Source organism: Ascaphus truei, chromosome 3 (assembly GCF_040206685.1).
Source record: "Ascaphus truei isolate aAscTru1 chromosome 3, aAscTru1.hap1, whole genome shotgun sequence".
Classification (NCBI taxonomy): Eukaryota; Metazoa; Chordata; class Amphibia; order Anura; family Ascaphidae; genus Ascaphus; species Ascaphus truei.
The window spans coordinates 235,696,978-235,718,098 of NC_134485.1; the positions used below are offsets into that span (position 1 = coordinate 235,696,978).

General features: G+C 40.0%; 1 protein-coding gene across 13 annotated transcripts in view; it reads right to left on the reverse strand.

The window, feature by feature from the left end:
• NCK2 (NCK adaptor protein 2) overlaps positions 1-21,121 on the reverse strand; it is a 139,030-nt gene that overhangs the window by 46,886 nt on the left and 71,023 nt on the right. For 11 of the 13 annotated variants that reach the window (XR_012799869.1, XM_075590373.1, XM_075590368.1 and 8 more), the window contains 2 exons: positions 20,593-20,834; positions 13,063-13,784 (listed from right to left, as the gene is read on the reverse strand). Coding sequence is in view for 12 of the 13 variants with exons in the window: in XM_075590373.1 (XP_075446488.1) it covers positions 13,063-13,784; positions 20,593-20,818 (948 nt within the window). In the remaining variant the exon portion in view is untranslated. Of the gene's footprint in view, positions 1-11,017; positions 11,161-13,062; positions 13,785-19,792; positions 19,934-20,592; positions 20,835-21,121 lie in introns of those variants that run through there. The other 2 variants (XM_075590374.1, XM_075590376.1) reach the window with 2 other exon arrangements.

Sequence of the window (21,121 nt, forward strand, 5' to 3'; positions counted from 1 at the left end):
TTCTTATAAATGTGCATTATTCATGTTTATCCATGTTTTACAAATGTTTTGTAAATGTTTATCCAATTTCAATCTGCCAGAAGAACTTAATAAAGACTGCATTATGTATTATTCATGATTATTTTTATATTTGTATTTTTTGGTTCCTCATAAAATAAAATAAATATTTATTTACATTCCTGCTAATCATAATCATTGACAACACCCCCACCCCACACACACACCTACAGTACACCAATGAATAAGAATGAATGACAAAACAACATGAATCAGTTAATGGTTTTTTTAACTCCCAATTCTGATTTGCACAGCATTGTGAGATTTACATTTCAAATTCGAGAAGGGATTTTCCAAAGCGTTACCGTAAACAAAGCCTCAAAGGTTTGGGGGGGGGTTGGGTGAGTCATGCATTAGCTCCCATCTCAAAGAGGATTACATGCAGGCGCAGTGAGGTGATTGACTCTCGGCTAGGGATGTATTAAAAACACAATGACTAGCTTCAGAAAAGTAATGACTCTGTGGGGGGGAGGGGGAGTTGTTCGGTGAGTCATGCGCAGTAAGCAGCTAGCTCCCATCTCAGAGGATTACATTTAGAAAATGAATTACTCTGTGGAGGTGTCTGTCGATAAGAGTTTGTGTGTGCGTGGGGGAGGGATGAAGGATTAGTTGTGCAGCAGTTCAAAGAAATTACATAGAGTAGAGTACAGTCATTTCAAAAGGCAGTTCATCATAATAATTTGATCCCTACACCCCCAAATACAGTACATAAAAACCACACAAATCAACCATGTGCAGTCAAACGCACAGATTGAATATCGTAATATCAAGATTGTTTTAGCAGGCTTGTGGATAAAATAACAGTTAAAAAATTATAATTAAAAAAAAAAAATTTGGGTTGCACTCAAGCAAGCAGTGGTGGGTGAAGTTACAGGCGCATGAGCAGTAATCAACTAGCTCTCATCCGAAAGAGGATTACACACAGGCGCATAGAGAGGTGATGCTCTGTGCAAATCAAATTCGAGAAGGGTTTTTCCAAAGCGTTACCGTAAACAAAGCCTCAAAGCTCCCATCTCAAAGAGGATTACACGCAGGCGCAGTGAGGCTTTGTAGCTCGGCTATGGACGGATTAAGAACACAATGTCTAGATTCAGAAAATGAACGACTCTGTGGAGGGGGGGGTTGGGTGAGTCATGCGCAGTAAGCAGCTAGCTCCCATCTCAAAAAGGATTACACGCAGGCGCAGTGAGGGTTTGTAGCTCAGCTATGAACGGATTAAAAACACAATGTCTAGATTCAGAAAATGAACGACTCTGTGGAGGGGGGGGTTGGGTGAGTCATGCGCAGTAAGCAGCTAGCTCCCATCTCAAAAAGGATTACACGCAGGCGCAGTGAGGCTTTGTAGCTCAGCAATGGACGGATTAAGAACACAATGTCAAGATTCAGAAAATGAACGACTCTGTGGAGGGGGGGTTGGGTGAGTCATGCGCAGTAAGCAGCTAGCTCCCATCTCAAAAAGGATTACACGCAGGCGCAGTGAGGCTTTGTAGCTCGGCTATGGACGGATTAAGAACACAATGTCAAGATTCAGAAAATTAACGACTCCGTGGAATTTCAAATCCTTGAGCTAGCCTTGTGTGTGTTTGTGTGGGAGGGGGCTACAGGGTACAGCTGCATGAAGTTCAAAGATAATGACATACTTTAATTTCAAAAGGCAGTTCATCATAATAATACAGTCCCAAATACAGTACGTAAAAAGCACACAAATCAACCATGTGCAGTCAAATGCACAGGGTCGCAGTCAAAAGCTACAGCACAGATTGAATATCGTAATACAGTAAGATGGTTTTTGCAGGCTTGTGGAGAAAAAAAAATTAGAATAAAAAAAAAATATATTTTTTTTTGGTCACTCACTCAAGCAAGCAAGCAGTGGTGGGCGAAGTAACAGGCGCATACGTAGTAATCACCTGCTGTCAAGCAGGAATGTGATTGAAACCAGACACACATTCAAAGGAATGGTGTGGGAGAGATGTACTGCATTGTAGAGAAGATAAGAAGTTGAAATACCCTGCAGTGCAGTTAATTATCCTGAGCGAGGGGAGAGCGCTGTATATGCTGAAATTTGACACTGTTACAGTACTGTACACGCCTATGCGTTTCAACAATTTTCAAATGAGACATACTGTACAGCAGCACTGCAAATGCATGTATACTTTAAATATGCAAATTTACAATTACTGCGCGCACACACACAGACTGTGTACTGACGTAGGTTGAACCGCGAAGGTATTGGACTTCCAAGACAACAGCTCGCAAACGCCCCCTGAGTTTTTACACGGCATTGCAGTATTGCAGACAGCGAGAATAAAATGCTAATATCACGAGCGCTAAAATAACGCAATTCACTCCGGGCGGAAAAAAAAACCGCACCTAACCGGGATAATCTGAGAGCCGCGGATCTAGCTGACTTAGACTCAGGTCGGCCGCCACTGTACAAAAAACCTTAAGATTCAAGGCTTACACAGTATCAGTGTACAATAAGCATAAGAGTAAAGACAGTGGCTTGGTGTGCTGGGTGAGTCACGATCTCACCACTACCTCATTCGACTGCACATCTGATCCTGAGGAAGCTGTCTTCCGAATAGCGAAACACAGAGTGCATTGACAGCAGTGAAACTGCAGGACTGAGGACGGGCCATCCTCCGGTGTCCGGACAGCTGTGAAACCGGAAATGATGCAGGCGGATGCAGATGTGCAGGCGAACGAGTAAGCGGTGAGATTGAGACTCACCTGGCACACCAAGCAACTGTCTTTACTCTTATGCTTATTGTACACAGATACGGTGTAAGCTTTGAATCTTAAGGGTTTTTTTTGTACATAAACTACGAATTATATTTTCTATCTGCACTACTGTCTGTTTTCTCTTCCAGAGATTCACTGGGACCACGTGACCTCACATCCAAGACAGGGACATCATTGCTACTGATTGGGTACTGCCTTGATTATTTGCTGAATATCAAGTAGGAATTTTTGAAGTTCTTTTACACATCTTTGTACGCAGCATTATTACAATAGTTACCGTATATGGTATAGTCCGTTTTCCTTTGTGCTACACAAGGCACTGAAGGGGAATGGTCGTGGGGAGAGAGGAGGCTCCTGTCGGGAGCCCGTCTCCTGTACAACAGCCCCATTTTGGTGTTGTGGGGCGCTGAGGGGATTGACACACATCAAGATAGAAAGGGATAATTCCAACCACTTTCAATTTTGGGGAGTGACATTACCCTCTAACCTCTATCTCTCTGAGGTCTATTGGATTTCCCCAGCGGTTGCAATAGGCCGCTGCAGATGAATGGGATATCTCCAAACTTGAGTTCACCTTTGGGGATCAATCTTGGGTAGACATGCACCTAGATCTACCTAGGGACTAGTTGGATTCACCTTCAGATACATGTGGCAGCCAAAAGGGAATAAGTGTGTGATGGGGGTTTACTCTTTTAATCTTCAGGATGACAACCCTCTCCATGTCCAAAAATGTTCCTATTGCAAGGGGAGCAGCACTCAAGCTGAATCTCTTTTACTGGCTTCTGCCTGTGCGAGCTCTGCCCCCTATGGTTAAGATTAATGTTTTGTGAAAAGGTTAATTCAGGGTTAACATTTTAGAAAAAGATTAGGGCTAAAGTTTTAGTTGAGTGTCATGAATTGTGTTTATTTAGTGTAAATGGTTATGCTCACCTTGGTTTAGCGTTTTTGTTTCCGATTAGGGAAATTGGGAATATGTTTAGAACTATGGTTTGTTTTATAGACAAGATACATGTTTTTGTAGCATTTTAGTTTTTCGATAAAGATCAAATAGGAAGTTAGAGTTTGGCATAATCTCCTTTTTCATAAAGGCCAACATCTAGATATGTGTAGTTTTTAAAAGTGTACAGCTTTCCAAGGTTATCAGCTTAATTTCACATTAATTTCCTGGATAATAGTACCATGTTAAATTTACAATGCAAATTTAGAAGTGATAATGGTGAAAATAGTGATATCAAAAAAGGCGCAATTTAAACCAGGTAATAATTTCTTAGATAAGAAAATCAGTGAAGTGAATAATTCAATTAGTGTAATTTATAAGCAAATGGCTCCGTGATTTAGTTGAAAAATAAAAAATAAAAGTAATCGTAATTGCAGCTCAAACCCTTGCAGTAATTGCTTTTTCAATCCAGTAGTCATTGTAGTCAAAGTCTTGGGGACCGCAAATATACAGTATAAAAAAATAGAAAAAACAAAAATAGTGCAATATGTCAATCAAATGTACAAATCAAATTCTGAGTATCCTATAGAGCAGGGCTGCGCAAACTTCTTGAGCTGTGCCCCCCTGCCGGGGAGCGCCCCCACTGTACAAGGACTCAGCGTCAAATGACATCACGGGTCATGTGACCCCACTGCGTCATTTGATGCGCGTTGCCATGGTGACGCGTTGACGAAGACCCGACCAACAGGAGTTACAGAGGCCTCATGCCTCCCCCGGCATTTAATTTAAATGCTGTGGGGAAGAGCGCGGGGCCTCTGTAACCACCCGCGCCCCCACTACAAATTCTCCCACCCCCCAATAGGGGAATACTCAGGAAAGTGCCTGATTTGTAAATGGTTACATCTGTTACCATACTAACGCAGCAATATATGCACAATATAGCAAATCCTCAATATACTGTAAACATAGAGAGGTAAAAAAAACCACAAAATTAATGCAACCATTTTATAAAATATATAAATAAAAAAATGAATAAATGCACATATCTACATTATGGATAAATGACCCAGGTATATACTGACTAAATAAGGAATATAGTCAAACTGAGTGTTACTGAAATAGACAAAAGGGACAAAGACAATTGTTAGAAACAGCATAATCAAATCATGATTAAGTTAACACTACGTGTAGGGTGAATCCAAAAGGTGAATCCAAAAGGTTTCCCTTTGGATTAATTCCATGTTTCTGCCCCCCCCCCCCATCTTCTCCAGTGTGGCAGGACAATCTCAAAACCCTTATAAATCAACCCCTTATGGTCTATATCATGTACCAAGGAAAAATGTTTTGTGACACTGTGTCATAAGTCTCCTCTTTATGTTTCCTATATGTTCTAGGATTCACGTTCTCAGTGGGCGTATGGTCTTTCCCATGTATTGGAGCCCACACGGGCACTCCATGAGATACACCACTGTAACGCCTGCGCTGCCCACGAGCAAGACAGAACCCTGGTACTGAGGTGGGAAAGTAGCAAACCACGCACCCACAGCAGTGGAAGCGTTCCTGGCAGGCGGATTGTCAAACGTAGCCGGGTCTGGGTTGGAGAGAGTGGGTTAATCGATACTTGCCAAGGTCTTGGAATGGAGAGTTCAGAATAGTCAAAGTCCGTTAGGCGTGGTCTGGGGTTGGAGAGGTCAGAATCGTGGAAGTCCGTATAGCCGTGGTCTGGGGTTGGAGAGGTTAGAATCGTGGAGGTCCGTATAGCCGTGGTCTGGGTTCGAGAGGTCCGCAGAGTCGAGGGTAAGCGGGATCAATATCCAGAGAGGTTCCAAGATCAAGCCGGGTCGGTACACGAAGGGTTAAACTGCAAGATAAAAACAGGACAAGGAGCAAGGCACAACAGATGTAGGAGCTCAAGGCTACAACAAGTTATGCTCAGCAAGGTTTGAGAGGAACTACAGGGTTTATGTAGCACACAGGAACCAATAGCAAAGGAGGCGGAGTGGAGGCGCGGCCTCCGCGGAGGCAAGGATTGGCTGCAGGAAACAAGTGGGCTAAACGAGTACTTGCCACGCAGCTGGGGAACGGTGCACATCGTTACTTGTGCGCGCGGGAGAAGTGCGGCGCATTCGAGGGGGTGGAGCTAAGCTCCATGGCAGCTCTAGAGCGGGGGTGCGTGCACGCGCTGGTGCCAAAACGGAGGTCTGAGAGCTTACGGGTAAGGAGGGAACACGTTGCAAAGGACATCTTCCCCAATTCATTATAGTCACAAATTTAGTCCTGCAATTAATATGTTTATCAATTTTTAAACATTTGCCTGTAATATTTGACTTGAAATTATCTATTACATCGGAGCTGAGGCTGCAAGCTCTACAATTTTTTCAGCTATAGAAACCTTTAGGAAGGTCTAGCCAGGTTTTCAGGAATATGACTCCACAATACGGGATAATTTTTCAGAACATGCCAGTGTTGGTTTAATATTCTTTTATATTTACCGGCTTCTCTATTGTTCTGAGTAATTAAGGGACCTCACACTTTCTAGTGTTGTCTGTAGTTTTGATTGAACTGATGATAGAACTTCTTTCTAGGACTTTTGTTTTGTTTAGAGCATAAAATAAAAGTAATCGTAAATTGCAGCTCAAACCCTTGTAGTAATTGCTTTTTCAATCCAGTAGTCATTGTAGTCAAAGTCTTGGGGAGCGCAAACATATAAAAAAATAGAAAACGCAAAAATAGTGCAATATGTCCATCAAATGTTCAAATCTGAGTTTCCTATAGTGTGTGTACTCACATACTCCTAATTCTTTTGGTCATATCCAATACAGTGGCAATGGAGTGTCTCTAGGAGTCTTGGTGTGTGGAAACCTTCATAGGAAAATTAAAACCACATAGCATAGACTGATAAAATAGTTTTATCTATAGATAGGGGAAAGTATTGCCTCTGTAACCACCCGCGCCCCCACTACAAATTCTCTCACCCCCCAGTTTGCGCACCGCTGCTATAGAGTGTGTACTCACATACTCCTAATTCTTTTGGACATGTATGTATGTCTTTATTTAGATAGCGCCATTAATGTACATAGTGCTTCACAGTAGACATATCCAATACAGTGGCAATGTAGTGTCTCTAGGCGTCTTGGTGTGTGGAAACCTTCATAGGAAAATTAAAACCACATAGCATAGACTGATGAAATAGTTTTATCTATAGATAGGGGAAAGTATTGCACTCACATGATGCTACAGTAGTAAACAACAGGCATAGGATAGATATTAGAAACAGGCTGGCGTCAGCTGGGATGTTTGGCATGCACACCGCTCCTCTCCACAGCTACACTCGCGTGTCCTGTCTCTCCTCTGTGGCTGGCTCCTGCACTTCCTGGTTTGGAGTACCCGGATGATTCACCGGTTCAGCAGAGAACACAGCAGCACCGCAGTCAGCGTCCTACACAGTGGCAGCAAAAGTCACTTAACGCGTTTCAAAGGATTCCTGGTTTCCTCAGAAGTGACATCAGAATATTTAAGATGTCTTTAAATACCCTCACTGACCGCTGTAATTGGCCAAAGTATGGGAATGCTCAGGAAAGTGCCTGATTTGTAAAAGGTTACATCTGTTACCATACTAACGCAGCAATATATGCCCAATATAGCAAATCCTCAATATAAACACATGGGAAAGATGTATAGATGATATCATCTTCATCTGGAAAGGTACCAAAAGAGGGTCCGGATGATTTTTGGGGGGCATCTGGATAAAATCTAGTCAACCTCAAATCTACATCTACAGTGAGTCAGAAATTAATTTTCTAGCTTTAACAATTTTATATCGTAAATAATGATGTAAAAAAAAACTTATTTTAAAGAGGTGGACATTAATAATTTTATCCTTCAGTCAAGCTGTCGCCACAAAAATTGGATTGAAAACATTCCTTTCGGCCAATATAGAAGGTTAAAAAGGAACTGTACAGACGAAAATATATTTCTACAACAATCAGTGATCCTAACTGAAAAATTCCTGGAAAGGAACTATAAAAGATCTAATATAGAAAATGCTCTAAACAAAACAAAAGTCCTAAAAAGAATTTCTTTCATCAGTTCAATCAAAACTACAGACAACACTAGAAAGTGTGAGGTCCCTTAATTACTCAGAACAATAGAGAAGCCGGTAAATATAAAAGAATATTAAACCAACACTGGCATGTTCTGAAAAACTATCCCGTATTGGGGAGTCATATTCCTGAAAAACAACATGTTCTGTTCAGAAAAGCTCTGAACATTAAAAAAAAAAAAAGATTAGCACCAAATGCTATAAGGAGCAAAGAGGTAACTAATAAAACCTGGCTAGACCTTCCTAAAAAGGTTTCTATAGCTGCAAGAATTGTAGAGCTTGCAGCCTCAGCTACGATGTAATAGATAATTTCAAGTATATTACAGGCAAATGTTTAAAAATTGATAAATATATTAATTGCAGGACTAAATTCGTGGTGTACCTCATGGAGTGCCCGAGTGGGCTCCAATACGTGGGAAAAACCATATGCCCACTAAGAACGCAAATCATAGAACATATAGGAAACATAAAAAGGAGATTAATGACACATACTGTAGTGTCTCAAAACATTTTTCCTTGGTACATGATGCAGACCCTATGGTACAAATCCCCTCAGCAATGATAGGGTTACTCTAACTATAGACATTCGTAAAATACCATACTCTATTTGATTACATTTTTATTCCATGTTAAATGCAGGATGGCATATTTAATATTTGATGTTTTGGTCGCTGTATCCAGTTCTCCTATACTGCTAAAAGTGTTCATTATAAATAATATTCTTAGATATTCTTGTAGCCTAAGGTCAGGGACCATAATTATATATAGAATGTGTTGAAGATGAATTTCTGTGATTTAGAACATCATTCAAAATCCATCTTGTCGGCTATAATCCACTATGTTTCCCTAGACTTTATTTTGTAATGTTCATTTCATAGTTTGAGAAAGACTGTGGAATGTGAGAAAAACACATTTAAGGAAACCAACTGATTGTAGGAAAGTTAGAACAAGTGAATTGTTTATATTACTGTACATTTTGGGTATAAAATGGAACCCATCAAGGTTATAGGCTTTGTGCCCAGAACTTTCCAAGGATGAGAACATATTATTGGTGCATGCTAACAAGGCATGCATGAGTTAAATCTGTAGATGAAGAAATTACTATATGAATCTGTATTTAGAGTAGATGCGTCAGAACGTAAGAAAGAACGAAGAATTTACAATAGGAAATAAATGCATACAGTACATGCATTCTTATAGCTTGTACAGCTCAACCCCCTTATAACGCTGTGCTTGGGGTCCAAAGAATCACATCGCGCTATAAGTGGATCGCGTTAGAAATAATGTACAGTTGTATGCATTGTACAATAAAGTATTTAAAGATACCAATAATCGTGTTGTAACGTACTCATAAATACAAAAGTTGGTAGCCACGTTTGCATCGCGTTATAAGCGGATTCGTGTTGTAACGGATCGCGTTATAACGGGGTTGACCTGTATGCCTAACCAGTATATCTTAAGTTTTATTAGTTTTTATTTTGCCTTTAGAAGGATAAAGATTAGAAAATCTCTGTCCAGCATTTTCTTTCACAAGGATCTATACAGGCATACCTCGCATTAACATACGCAATCGGACCGGAGCATGTATGTAAAGCGAAAATGTACTTGAAGTGAAGCACTCCCTTTTTTCCCCACTTATCGATGCATGTACTGTACTGCAATCGTCATATACGTGCATAACTGATGTAAATAACACATGTGTGACAGGCTCTATAGTCTCCCCGCTTGCGCACAGCTTCGGTACAGGTAGGGAGCTGGTACTCCTGTTCAGGACGTGCTGACAGGCGCATTCGTGAGCTGCCATTTGCCTATTGAGCGATATATACTTACTCGCGAGTGTACTTAAAGTGAGTGCCCTTAAACCGGGGTATGCCTGTATACAAATAAAAGGATCTTTCTTTATTATCGAACATTCGTCCATTTTTTTCCCTTCCAATTAAGGCTTTATAAATTCATATTCACATGCCTTCATTAAAAAAAAAGAATAAAAAACATGTATCAATTTAGCATTTGGACTGAAATTTCTCTAATGTGATGCAAAGTAATATCAAACTATGGATAGAATTATAATGCACAGGTTCTGTAAAATAAAAAATAAAAACATTTAGGAGTTGTTTAAGTTTGTATTATAAATATTATTGATCATTATAGGCTAAAGCAGTTAAATTCCGGGCATTATAGAAATCCCTGCTCCCTGATTAGTTAAAATTCCAGGCATTATACATTCAGTAATGGCCTGAAATTTTTGGCACGCTGGCTAGTTTTTCAGCCAATCAGCTTTCTGTACTCATACACAAAGAGTGAGAGCAGCTATCAGACAAGGTAGTTGATTGGACAGGAGTAACCAGCAATGCACCGACTCCTCCCCCACCCTGTCTGCAGAGAGCTCCGCATAGGAGAACACTCATTATTGTGGCTTTAATACTACCTACCACCATAAACACTAAATTAATCAAATATCAAGGGGTTCGCTCTGTTTTTCAGTCAGATAGTCTTATTAAGGGTAGCTTAAAATACTCTATTTCCTTCTCATGATTGGCATTTGCTTGAAATCAGGGTGTTCTAGAAGCAATAAAAAGATGCTTGTAACCCTTAGGCCATGTCCATAGTCCACATGACTGCTTGTGATGGCGCGCACGACACAAACAAAATGCAGGAGATTTACAGGGCTGGCCATATTGCGCGTGAGCAGGCACAAGAGGAAGCACGACGGAGCGGCAGATTGTTCAACCGATAAAAGTTTTTGATTTGGTCGCGCGACGGCCGGGTCACATGCGCAGTTCAGCCAATGAGGGTGAACCACCCACGTGACGTCACGGCCATGCCTCCGCCACGCATCCCCGTCGTGCATGTCATAAAAATCTTACAGGCTATGGATCGGTCAAGCTACAGGGGCGCGCAACACCATGCGCTCAGTCGCACGCGTGCAACTACTATATCTGAGGCCTTAGAGGTCTATTCGTTAAACTGAGATAATTGCATTTGCGTAACGCTTAGCTCACCACAAACGAAGCGCGACCGCGGTGCTGAGGTAGGGAATTGGTTAACGCCGACCCACAGCCACGACTAGGATGTAGAGTAGTCGTTCAAGCCAAGTCAGGATTACAGAAAGGAGATTAATCAAAGTACTTGCTAGGTTCGGGATTGGAGAGTTGCGGATTGGAGAATATCAGATCGTTGGAGTACTTAGCCAAGGTCAGGACTGGAGACAGGAGAATGGTCGTTCATAAGCCGGATCAGGAGAGGAGAAGGGCGGAATCCAGGAGACATGCAGGGTTCAGGCAACAAGAGGTTAATCAGCAAGGCAAGGCAAGGTCTGGAGCTAGAATGCAGCAAGGCACGGCGTCACACTAAACAATGCACAGCAAAGAATGAGAGCAGACAGAAGGTATATAAAGGCGGAGCCTCCAATAGCCAGCCAGCGCGGAACCAGGAAGTAAGCGCCAATAGGCTGCTGGTGCACACAGGTGTGCCCTATGATGCAGCCTAATCGGGGATGAGGGCGGAATTACTCGCATGCGTCACGGAGGCCCGGGGGCGGAGCTTGGAGTGCGCGTCACTCCCACGACGATTCTAAGGGCAAGAGGTGGCGGGACCAATCGCACACCGACCCGCGCTTGTCACGGAGGTTATGGGGCGGAGTAAGAACGCGCATCATTCCCACGCCGGTCCTGACTTTCACCAGAGCAGGGGTGGGGCTTGAACCATGCGTCAGCAGGGAGGCTGGCCGAACGCACGCTTCGTGCGTCAGGGAGGGGGGCGGGATCCGAATCCGCGGGTGGGGGATCAGAACGCACAAGGTCCATGCGCGCTTGTACAGGGACCACGAAACTGCGCATCCTGAGTGTCTGTCACGGAAGGCTTGTTGGGGTGAGGAGACGGTCTGCGACCACCAGGATGGCGAATCCTCACAATTTCCATGCGAAAATGAATTGCCATCTCGTTGTATTCATTGAGCTCTTATTACATGTCCAAACTATGTGAACTATGGACTTTTTTTCACAGATTTGGTTAAGCGAATTATGTACTGTATGCAAATTAGCCAAACACAAAATTAAACATTCAACTATACATTAAGATGGGAGAGGAGGGAGTGGAAGGAGGGGGAGAATTGTCAGGGTTAGATATAACTTAAATAATATCACTACTAGTATTAGAATTAGTGCCCAATCAACACGACTTTACTTTCTTATATGGAAGTGCTACATTTATCAAAACATTTAAAACAGGGTAATTTTGTATAACCAGTCTCTTTCTTGGCTGCCATTATTTAGGCGCTCATAAAAAATACGGTGTTGTACTCTCCACGTTTGTTTATTCTCTGAAGCCTTTTTGTACCGTTAATAGTGACTATGTTTTTCCCCCCATCCTCTTCTATGTTTCAAAACAAATAAACCAACAGAGCAAAATATTTCAAGTACTTGACAGAAATTAGAAGGTTAGCTTCCGAGGATATAACATGCTGCCACTTTTCAGACTAAAACACATATTTGTATAAAATACGAAACTTCTTAATTAAACAAATGGTGCCTATGCTGTTCTCATAAAGATCAGTAGGTGTCTCAGAAAGAGAATATTAACTAAATGTGGTGGAAAAAATACAACACTGTGAATTATTGTTAGCTTGCCATTTTCAGGTACTAAATGTGTATACAGTAAATAGTATGAGTTTAAAGGGAGTAAGTGAAGGGGACGGCAGGGTAGAGCTAATTTAAAAGATTGACTCAGTATTTCATCTGTGTAGATGTGCCAGAATTATACATCATTTTATTAAAGACCACAGACCTTCCTCAAGAAGCTTTAAAAAAAAGACAACATTTGAAAATTGGATTCAGCAAAATAGGCATTCGCAAATATCAGAATTTCCCAAAAAAAGAATTCATTACAAAAAACCCTGCAGAAGAATACAGTTATATAAAAAAGGAAATGAATGGGGAAATTCCCCCCCATAGAAATAGCTTTTACCACCTCCTATTTTTTAAATGGGTAGTGAGAGACAAGGGGTCTCTGGAGCTAAACCGCATTAATTTCAGCTCAAGGTACTGTACATCCTAGTTCCAGAGATACTTACCAACTCATGTTTAACATTTTGTTTTTTTAAGGTATGCATTCAACTTGGATGCCTATTAAAAACTAAAAATAGTCAACTACTGTACTTTGTGCTCACCATTCTGCTTATATACTGCATCACAAAGGAAAATAATATAATTGAAAAGCCACTCACCGAAGACTCACTGTCTCGAACAAGAAAGTCTCCTTCCATTCCTCTTTCAATCAGAGCACATTCTGCTTGATGCCGAGTAACGCCCCCATAATACCATTCTTTCCCAGCAAAACATCCCGTGCAAGCTGGTCCTGTGTAGCTTATTTTATTAACATTTGAACTGTTCATGGCAGGGCCATCACTTAAAATGTCAACATAGTTTTTGGGTACAAGACCAATTTGCCCACTGGAATTTTTACATTTCCACCATTCAGGGTCATTTTCTGGTTTCTCAATGACCTCCATGGTTTCTCCTTTCTCAAAGTTCAGCTCCTCTTCTGTTACAGAACTAAATGGATACAGTGTCTGAACAACATGGAGCACTTTAGTGTTTTGACCATTGCTCATAAATGCTCCTTTCCTCAAACTGAGAAAACTAGGGGAATCTGCTGTTGCTTCGTCAACTTCCTCCACTACATAGTTTGATGGAAACCAGCCAACGTGTTCATTGTAAGTACCCCGCCACCAGCCATCACTGCACTTTTCCATGACAATCACTCGAGAACCTTTCACCAGAGAGAGCTCATCATCTCTTTCTGCCAAATATGCAAACTTTACATATGCTGGAATGTTTAGGTCATAGATTCGATCTGCACTAGTACCATTGGATGGATACTCTGTATCTGTGCTAGGTGTTGGTGAGGCATCTCGAGCGCTAGTCTTCCTTTTCGTCTTACCCAAGCCTGTCAAGTAAAGTAAATAAAATCATGTCAATTTTATTACAATGTGTTTTACTTTCAGCTTTTATAGCATGCACTTCAAATAGAAATCTCCATATTCTATCAGAAGATACATGTTTACTTCACATTTTTCTAATTTAATTTTACAGTAGAACAATGAAGCCTCCAGTCTCTTTACAGATTAGTCACTGTGTATACACAACATCTACTTTGAGCTGCATTGTACAGATTATATGCATTTGAGATGTACAATTATGATCAATTATACAACCAATTATCTTCAAGCATCTAACTTAAAGCTAGTGTGACATAGTCCAAAGATGTTAGGCAGCTTTCTGCCCCATTTTAGGTCAGAAAGTGCAGGAATAGTTAAAAATGATCCATTCCAGCTTCTCATTAACTCAGGCAGCTGGATGGAAAATCCAGACCACAGATTACAATGGCTCTAGTTCTCCCTCACCTGCTCTTCTAATCACATGCACAGGTATTTAGAGCAGAGAGGTTTTGCATTTCAGTTTCTCTCCTTAGAGCCTGGAGGCTGGGGGTATCGTTGCTCCCCGGAATCCAGTTCGGGGTGGACGGCCCCTCCAAGTATCACAGTACCAGAGGATTTGCCTGGACACTTGGGACCGTGTTCCTACCACGAACAGATAAAACAAAACAAAACAAATGTTTATTGCTGTTGATAAAAGACTGTGCTGTATCTAGTGACCCTAAATGAGAGGGCATTGTTTTAAGCTGGGGAACCAGGTTAGTTGGCCCAGTTAGTTCGCAGTTAGAGGCTGATTCTGATGTGTAGTTAGTTCCCTGAAAGGGATAGGATTTCTTTATATGATTTGGGTTTTATTTCTTAAAAGTGACACTGTGTGAAATGCTATGACACTGATATAAGTGAACTGCTGAATGAAAATGTCTGAGTGCCTCTAACCTACACATGTTAAAGCTGCAGTACCTTACTTGGATGAAAATAAAGCAGGCAGAAGCCTGACTTAAGCAATATAATACTTTGCATGATCCTGTTTGTTGTATAATTAACCCTAGAAGACTGTGTCGGGAAGAACCCAGACAGACGTCAGCACTACAAAAGAGGGGCGTTTGTCACACTAGTCACAAGTGGTTTCCCAGTTGTAATTATGACAACTAAACTTTGGCAGAAAATGCACCCACTAACATGCCCTGGTCAAGTTCTTTTTTTTATATACGTCCGTTAGACACCGGCTACTCTCTGCCTGCCCTAGAGCCTACTCTAAACTGTACTTCCATCTCTACAGTCCACACTTTGTACTTCCCTTCCGAACATGCTTCTATTCTTACACTTAAGAAGCACATGGCTGTAAAGTAGATACAAGCATGTGTGACTTCTAGGTATGCAGATTATTTTGTTGTATACCTCAAACTTGTTAAACCTGGCAACAGAGAGGGGGATTACAGAGAGGGCTTTAACATCAGGAGAAGTGGGGTGGTTTGACAATGAGGTGAATACTGCACCCAAATCAAGGTAATTCATGTGTAGATACATTTCTGTTTTTGAATTGCCTAATGCTGAGAATATGGGGCCATGTTTGTTTACAATACAACAGTACGCGTAGGTCAAGCAAATGTACCATGAATTGGAATGTCGGGAAAACAAACTTTATAAGGAGGCAATCCAAGATCCAATCTTTCCTGATACATTTCAACCTCTTGCACTTTAATAATAGTTGTCAACTTACTTTTTAAATGAATTTCAAAATTATTAAGTGACACTAGGAAGTGATTTATGAACATTCTGAAAATAATAAGTTATTAAATGACATAAATATACATCTGAAAAGGGTATTACAATTTTAAGCACAATTGAAGTGAAAAGGTTAAATAATGCAGTAGAGATTAATATTGTAATCAATACATATTAGCACAAGAGAACAAAAATTGATCTAGGCACGGTCACAGAATTTTAAACCATATTTCTATCCAGACACTGTGTATGTAGGTGGTATCAGACACAGCATTTATTCTTTAAGTACAAATATTACCATTTATTTGAGCTAAGCAAATTTAATTAGATTTGACCACAAAACCACACTGGTTTACCCATCCCGTCTGCAACACATTTGTTTAAAGTTCCTAATGTCTAGCATGCTCATACCGGCTTTTAAATGAAGCATCAATTGTCACACACACATTTCTACATAAACATGTATACTGTACATTCACAATTAGTCACACAACGTCATTGACTTGCACAAAAAGAACTTCCATTAACATTCATATTTCTTTCAGACTACTATATGAATCGATGGTTTAGTAGTTGACAGGAATAAAATATCGGTGCATTTAAACTGAACTTGAAGATGAGGAATCTGTGATGTTAGGAACCAACGCAAACGTTATTCCAAATAGAAACAAATTCGGAGCTGGTATAATTAGGAAGCTCTCCAGATAGAACAATTTGATCAGGAAATTATTTTCAATGGAAACTATATCAAAATTCTCCCAGATAAACTAGGACAACACTGGTTAAATAATGTCTAGTGTATTTGCACAACTGTTTTTTTCTGGTTGACGGGACAGGAGAAGGACATGGTCCACTACTCGTCACAGTACCATCAATAAATAGATCATCTAAAATTTAGGATGAACAGTGCGTCGTGCAGATCGGGAACCTATTTAAAGGTTAAACTCCAAACAGCATTTGGATTATGATTATTCCTCCCCCCTGAAATACCAGTTGAATCTATAAGCCCTTATTTCAATTAAAGGGATAGTCCTTCCTAAGACCAAAGTGGCAATGGCAATATTAAAATGGATTGAAGGCTATTTTACTAAGCAGCGCTATTCTGGAAGACACCTTACAGACTTCACTAGAATGGGCATGTGTCTTTTGGTGTAGGAGGTGTCTTATGGAGTAGTATCGCTAAGTATATAAAGACTTAGATGTAGGCCTAAGTATTTTTTATAAAATGCTTCATTGGAAACAACATTTTTCATTAATAGACTGTAATAAGGACACCATAATTAATTTAACAGGTAAGAGTCTGAAAAGAATAATTACATAGGACCCACACACATACAGATACACACACGCACGCTCATACACACAGACACACATACACACACAAAGACACTCCTCCCCCATCCAACAGGGTGCATTGAGAGCAGGGAGGGCTCCGACTAGCTCTGCCCCCTTCCGACTAGCTCAAACCGCCATTAAGCCCCGCTCTCAATTCTCATGCAGCACATGCCTCCTGGCCTCCTGCTCTATCTCTCCCTCTCACTGAGCAGCGGTGACTTGGCCTGTCAATCAGGTCAGTCATCTCTGCGCAAAGCACAGGCACCAGGGGGGACATTTCAGGCATCCGGTATTTTTCCATCCCTGATATACTGTGACATATTTAATAACAAGAAGGTAAGGAACCAAACAAAAAAAGTTCACAACATTTACAAGCGTGAGCCGAATAAAAGTAAATGCAATTTCATTTACCTACTGTACATACAGTATATAGAAAATAGCGAATGTCCATAACACTGAACAGCTTTAGAATAGTTGATTGACACCAACTTACTCTTAAAAATGATGGTCTTCCTCCACTAAGCCTAACAGAGATCACAAATGAAGGCAAACGCCAAGAGAATTTAATAAACGAAAATTAAAAAAATGTGTTATGCTCAAATCATTGTTTATAAGAATAGCAGTTGTTAAAATAACGTGGGTTAGTGTAAATTGCAGGTGAACAATCAAATGGATGCTAATAGACACAAATAACTCAGGAATGTTATATAATTTCTGGAGAAGTCCTGTACAAAGTAAGTCCACTGTACCGTCATCCTGACGCATTTTAACAGATTATCTTCACTCCCAATTCAGATTTACCTACAGTTACATAGTAGATGAGGTAGAAAAAAAGACATGCGTCCATCAAGTTCAACCTATGCTACATTTAGACGACAGATACTTTATCATATATCTATACTTACAGTATATTGATCCAGAGGAAGGCAAAAAAAAAAACCCCAGTGAAATATCATCCAATGATATCTCATAAGGGGGAAAATAAATTCCTTCCTGACTCCAATAATTGGCAACCAGATTTCTCCCTGGATCAACATCCTTCCCATGTTAACTTATTTGGTATATCCCTGTATACCTTTCCTTTCTAAAAAGATGTCCAACCTTTTTTGAACAAATCTAGTGTATCTGCCATCACAGTCTCCATGGGTAATGAATTCCACATTTCAACTGCCCTTACTGTAAAGAACCCTTTCCTTTGTTGCTGGTAAAATCTCCTTTCCTCCAACCTTAAGGGATGACCCCGAGTCCTTAGTACTGCCCTTGGGATGAATAGTTATTTTGAAAGCTCCTTGTACTGTCCCCGAATATATTTGTATATAGTATACAAATCTAGTATCCCTCCAAATAGTGTCCCTCTTAGACGCCTCTTTTCTAATGTAAATACATCTAACTTAGCTAGCCTCTCCTCATAAGTTAGATTGTCCACCCCAATTATTATTATTTTTTAGCTCTTCTGTGCACTCTCTCTAGTTCCATAATGTCTTTTCTAATGAGTGGTGCCCAAAATTGTACTCCATATTCAAGGTGTGGTCTTACTAATGCTTTATGAAGAGGCATAATTATGTTACTTCCCTTCCATCCATTGCCCGTTTAATGCAAGATAAGATCTTGTTTGCCTTTGCAGCTACTGCATGACTTTGGGCACTATTGCTATGCCTGCTGTCCACAAGCACTCCTAAACCCTTCTCCATCAAGGATTCCCCTAATTTATACACATTTCATTTTAAGTCACCTGTTTATTCTTGTTTTCCAAATGCATAACCTTACATTTATCTGTATTAAACCTTATCTGCAATTTACCTGCCCAAATTTCCAGACTATCCAAGATGAATCTGGAGAGAAATTACACCCTGCTCTGATTCTACTACTTTACACAATTTAGCGTCATCAACAAAGATGGAGACTTTGCTCTCTATGCCAACCTCAAGGTCATTAAAGCTGCAGTTCAGTATTTTTTTTTTAAATTAATTTTTTTACTTCAATAGTTTCAAGTGTGCAATCTCTAATTACTTAAAGAACTGTATAGCTGCAGGTCAATTCGTTCTCCATGTATTGATAGGCGAAATTTGGTGACATAATTAGAGCTGGCATATGTTTTTCTTCTGCTTCTGTCTCTCAGTGGAAGTTCATAAATATTCATGAGCACTCCTACACTGACATGTGCTAGAGGGAGGGCAGGGCTGACAAAGGGGTGTGCCAGGGCTTGTGACAGGACATGAAGGGGCAGTGCCTTAGCAAATGGCTGTTAAAATAGAATACAAGAAAATTGGTCTTTCAAAGTTGTTTTTTTAAAAACAGAAAATGCTAAAAGTATTTTTTCTTACTACAGAACTGATTTATTAAAAAAAACACACATGCAGGATATTGACTGAACTGCAGCTTTAATAAACAAGTTAGAAAGCAAGGGTCCCAGTACCGATCCTTGAGGTACTCCACTCACAAATTTAGCCCAACCTGAAAAAGTTCCATTTATGACAACTCTCTGTTATCTATCCTTCAACCAGGTGGAAATATTTTTACTGAGTCCAATTTGCTTTATTTTGAACATTAACCTCCCGTGTGGAACCGTATCAAAAGCCTTTGCAAAATCTAAGTAGACCACATCAACTACATTACCCTGGTATAAATTCCTACTTACCTCCTCAAAGAAACATATACGGTTAGTTTGGCATGATGCATCCTTCATAAATCCATGCTGACTATTACTAATAATTTTGTTTTCCATTAGGTATTCCTGAATATTATCCCGTATTAAACCTTCAAGTAGCTTCCCCACTATTGATGTCAGGCTTACAGGACTGTAATTCCCCGGTTGTCATCTAGCTCCCTTTTTATATATATATATATATATATAATATATGCACCCCATCTGATTTACGCCAATCTTGTGGTACTGAGCCTGTGGAAATGGGAGTCCTTGAATATTAAATGTAATGGTTTGGCTATTACTGAACTTAACTCCTTGAGAACTCTTGGATGTATGCCATCAGGGCCAGGTGCCTTATTTACTTTAATTTTATCAAGCCGCCTATGAATGTCTTCCTCAGTTAACCAATTGTTCGTTAATATAGAGGTCGTGGCTTCCTCCTTCGGCACTACTATTGAAATTGATTCTTTCCTGGTAAACACAGAGACAAAAAATGTGTTTAACACCTCTGCTTCTTATCTCCAATAGTCTGCCTGCCCATTTCACACTGAAAGGGTCCTATATTTTCTGTTCTAATTTTTTTGTTATTAATGTACTTAAAGAACTTTTTAGGGTTGATATTACGTTCAATTGCAATCCTTTTTTCATTATCCATTTTTGCTAATTTGATTACCCCTTTGCAATTTTTGTTACATTCCTTATCATTCTGATATGCTGCCTCCGTCCCTTCTGACTTCAAAAATCTAAATGCCTGCCTCTTCTTTTCCATTTCCTCCCCAACCTATTTATTTAGCCACATTGGTTTTGACTTATTTCTTTTATACTTATTACCCAAGGGTATACACTGATAAGTGTGCTTTTCTAACAATGTTTTAAAGACTGCCCATTTATCTTCTACATTTGTCCCTTCAAAAACATCATCCCAATGAATTCCTTGTAGATTAGTCCTCAGTTTATTAAAAATCTGCTTTTCTAAAGTTGACGGTCTTTGTTGAACTCAAGTAATCTTTTTTTAATAATTTATTTCAAATGAGACCATGTTATGATCACTGTTACCCAAATGTTTACCCGTGTATAAATCTAAATATATTTTAAAATGTAAAGTGACTTACCCAAGGTGTCCTTCAAATTTTTAACAATGGATCCCTTCTTTAAGCTGTTCTTTCTTTCCACGTAATTTGATGGCACATATCCAGTTTTGCTGGCAGCATTTCTCACCCTCCACCATGTTTTAGAGTCATCCAGTAGCCACAGGCGCTCGTTTTTCTTGATATCAAGTTCTTGGTCCTGTTGTGCCATATAATCCCACTTGGCAATTACAATGACCTCTTCTGTCATCTTTCATGGAGTCTAACTGCCAAAACAAATCATCAAAACTTTCCATTACAGAAGTTAACAAGTACCCAAACATGTACTACAATCCATAATATAGCTTCTACTTAGATGAAGAACCTTTGGCGCAGAAAAACTTATGTTACATGGTTTTTAATAAACACTTTTTTGAGGTTTTCGCAAGATTCTTTTTAAGTAGTTAATTGATTCTTCTTTTGTTTTCCATGTAGCAATGCAGACACATCTGCATATTTTCTGTATGTATATCAACTGCTGTTGATCTTATTATAATTATTGGATTTGTTGTTT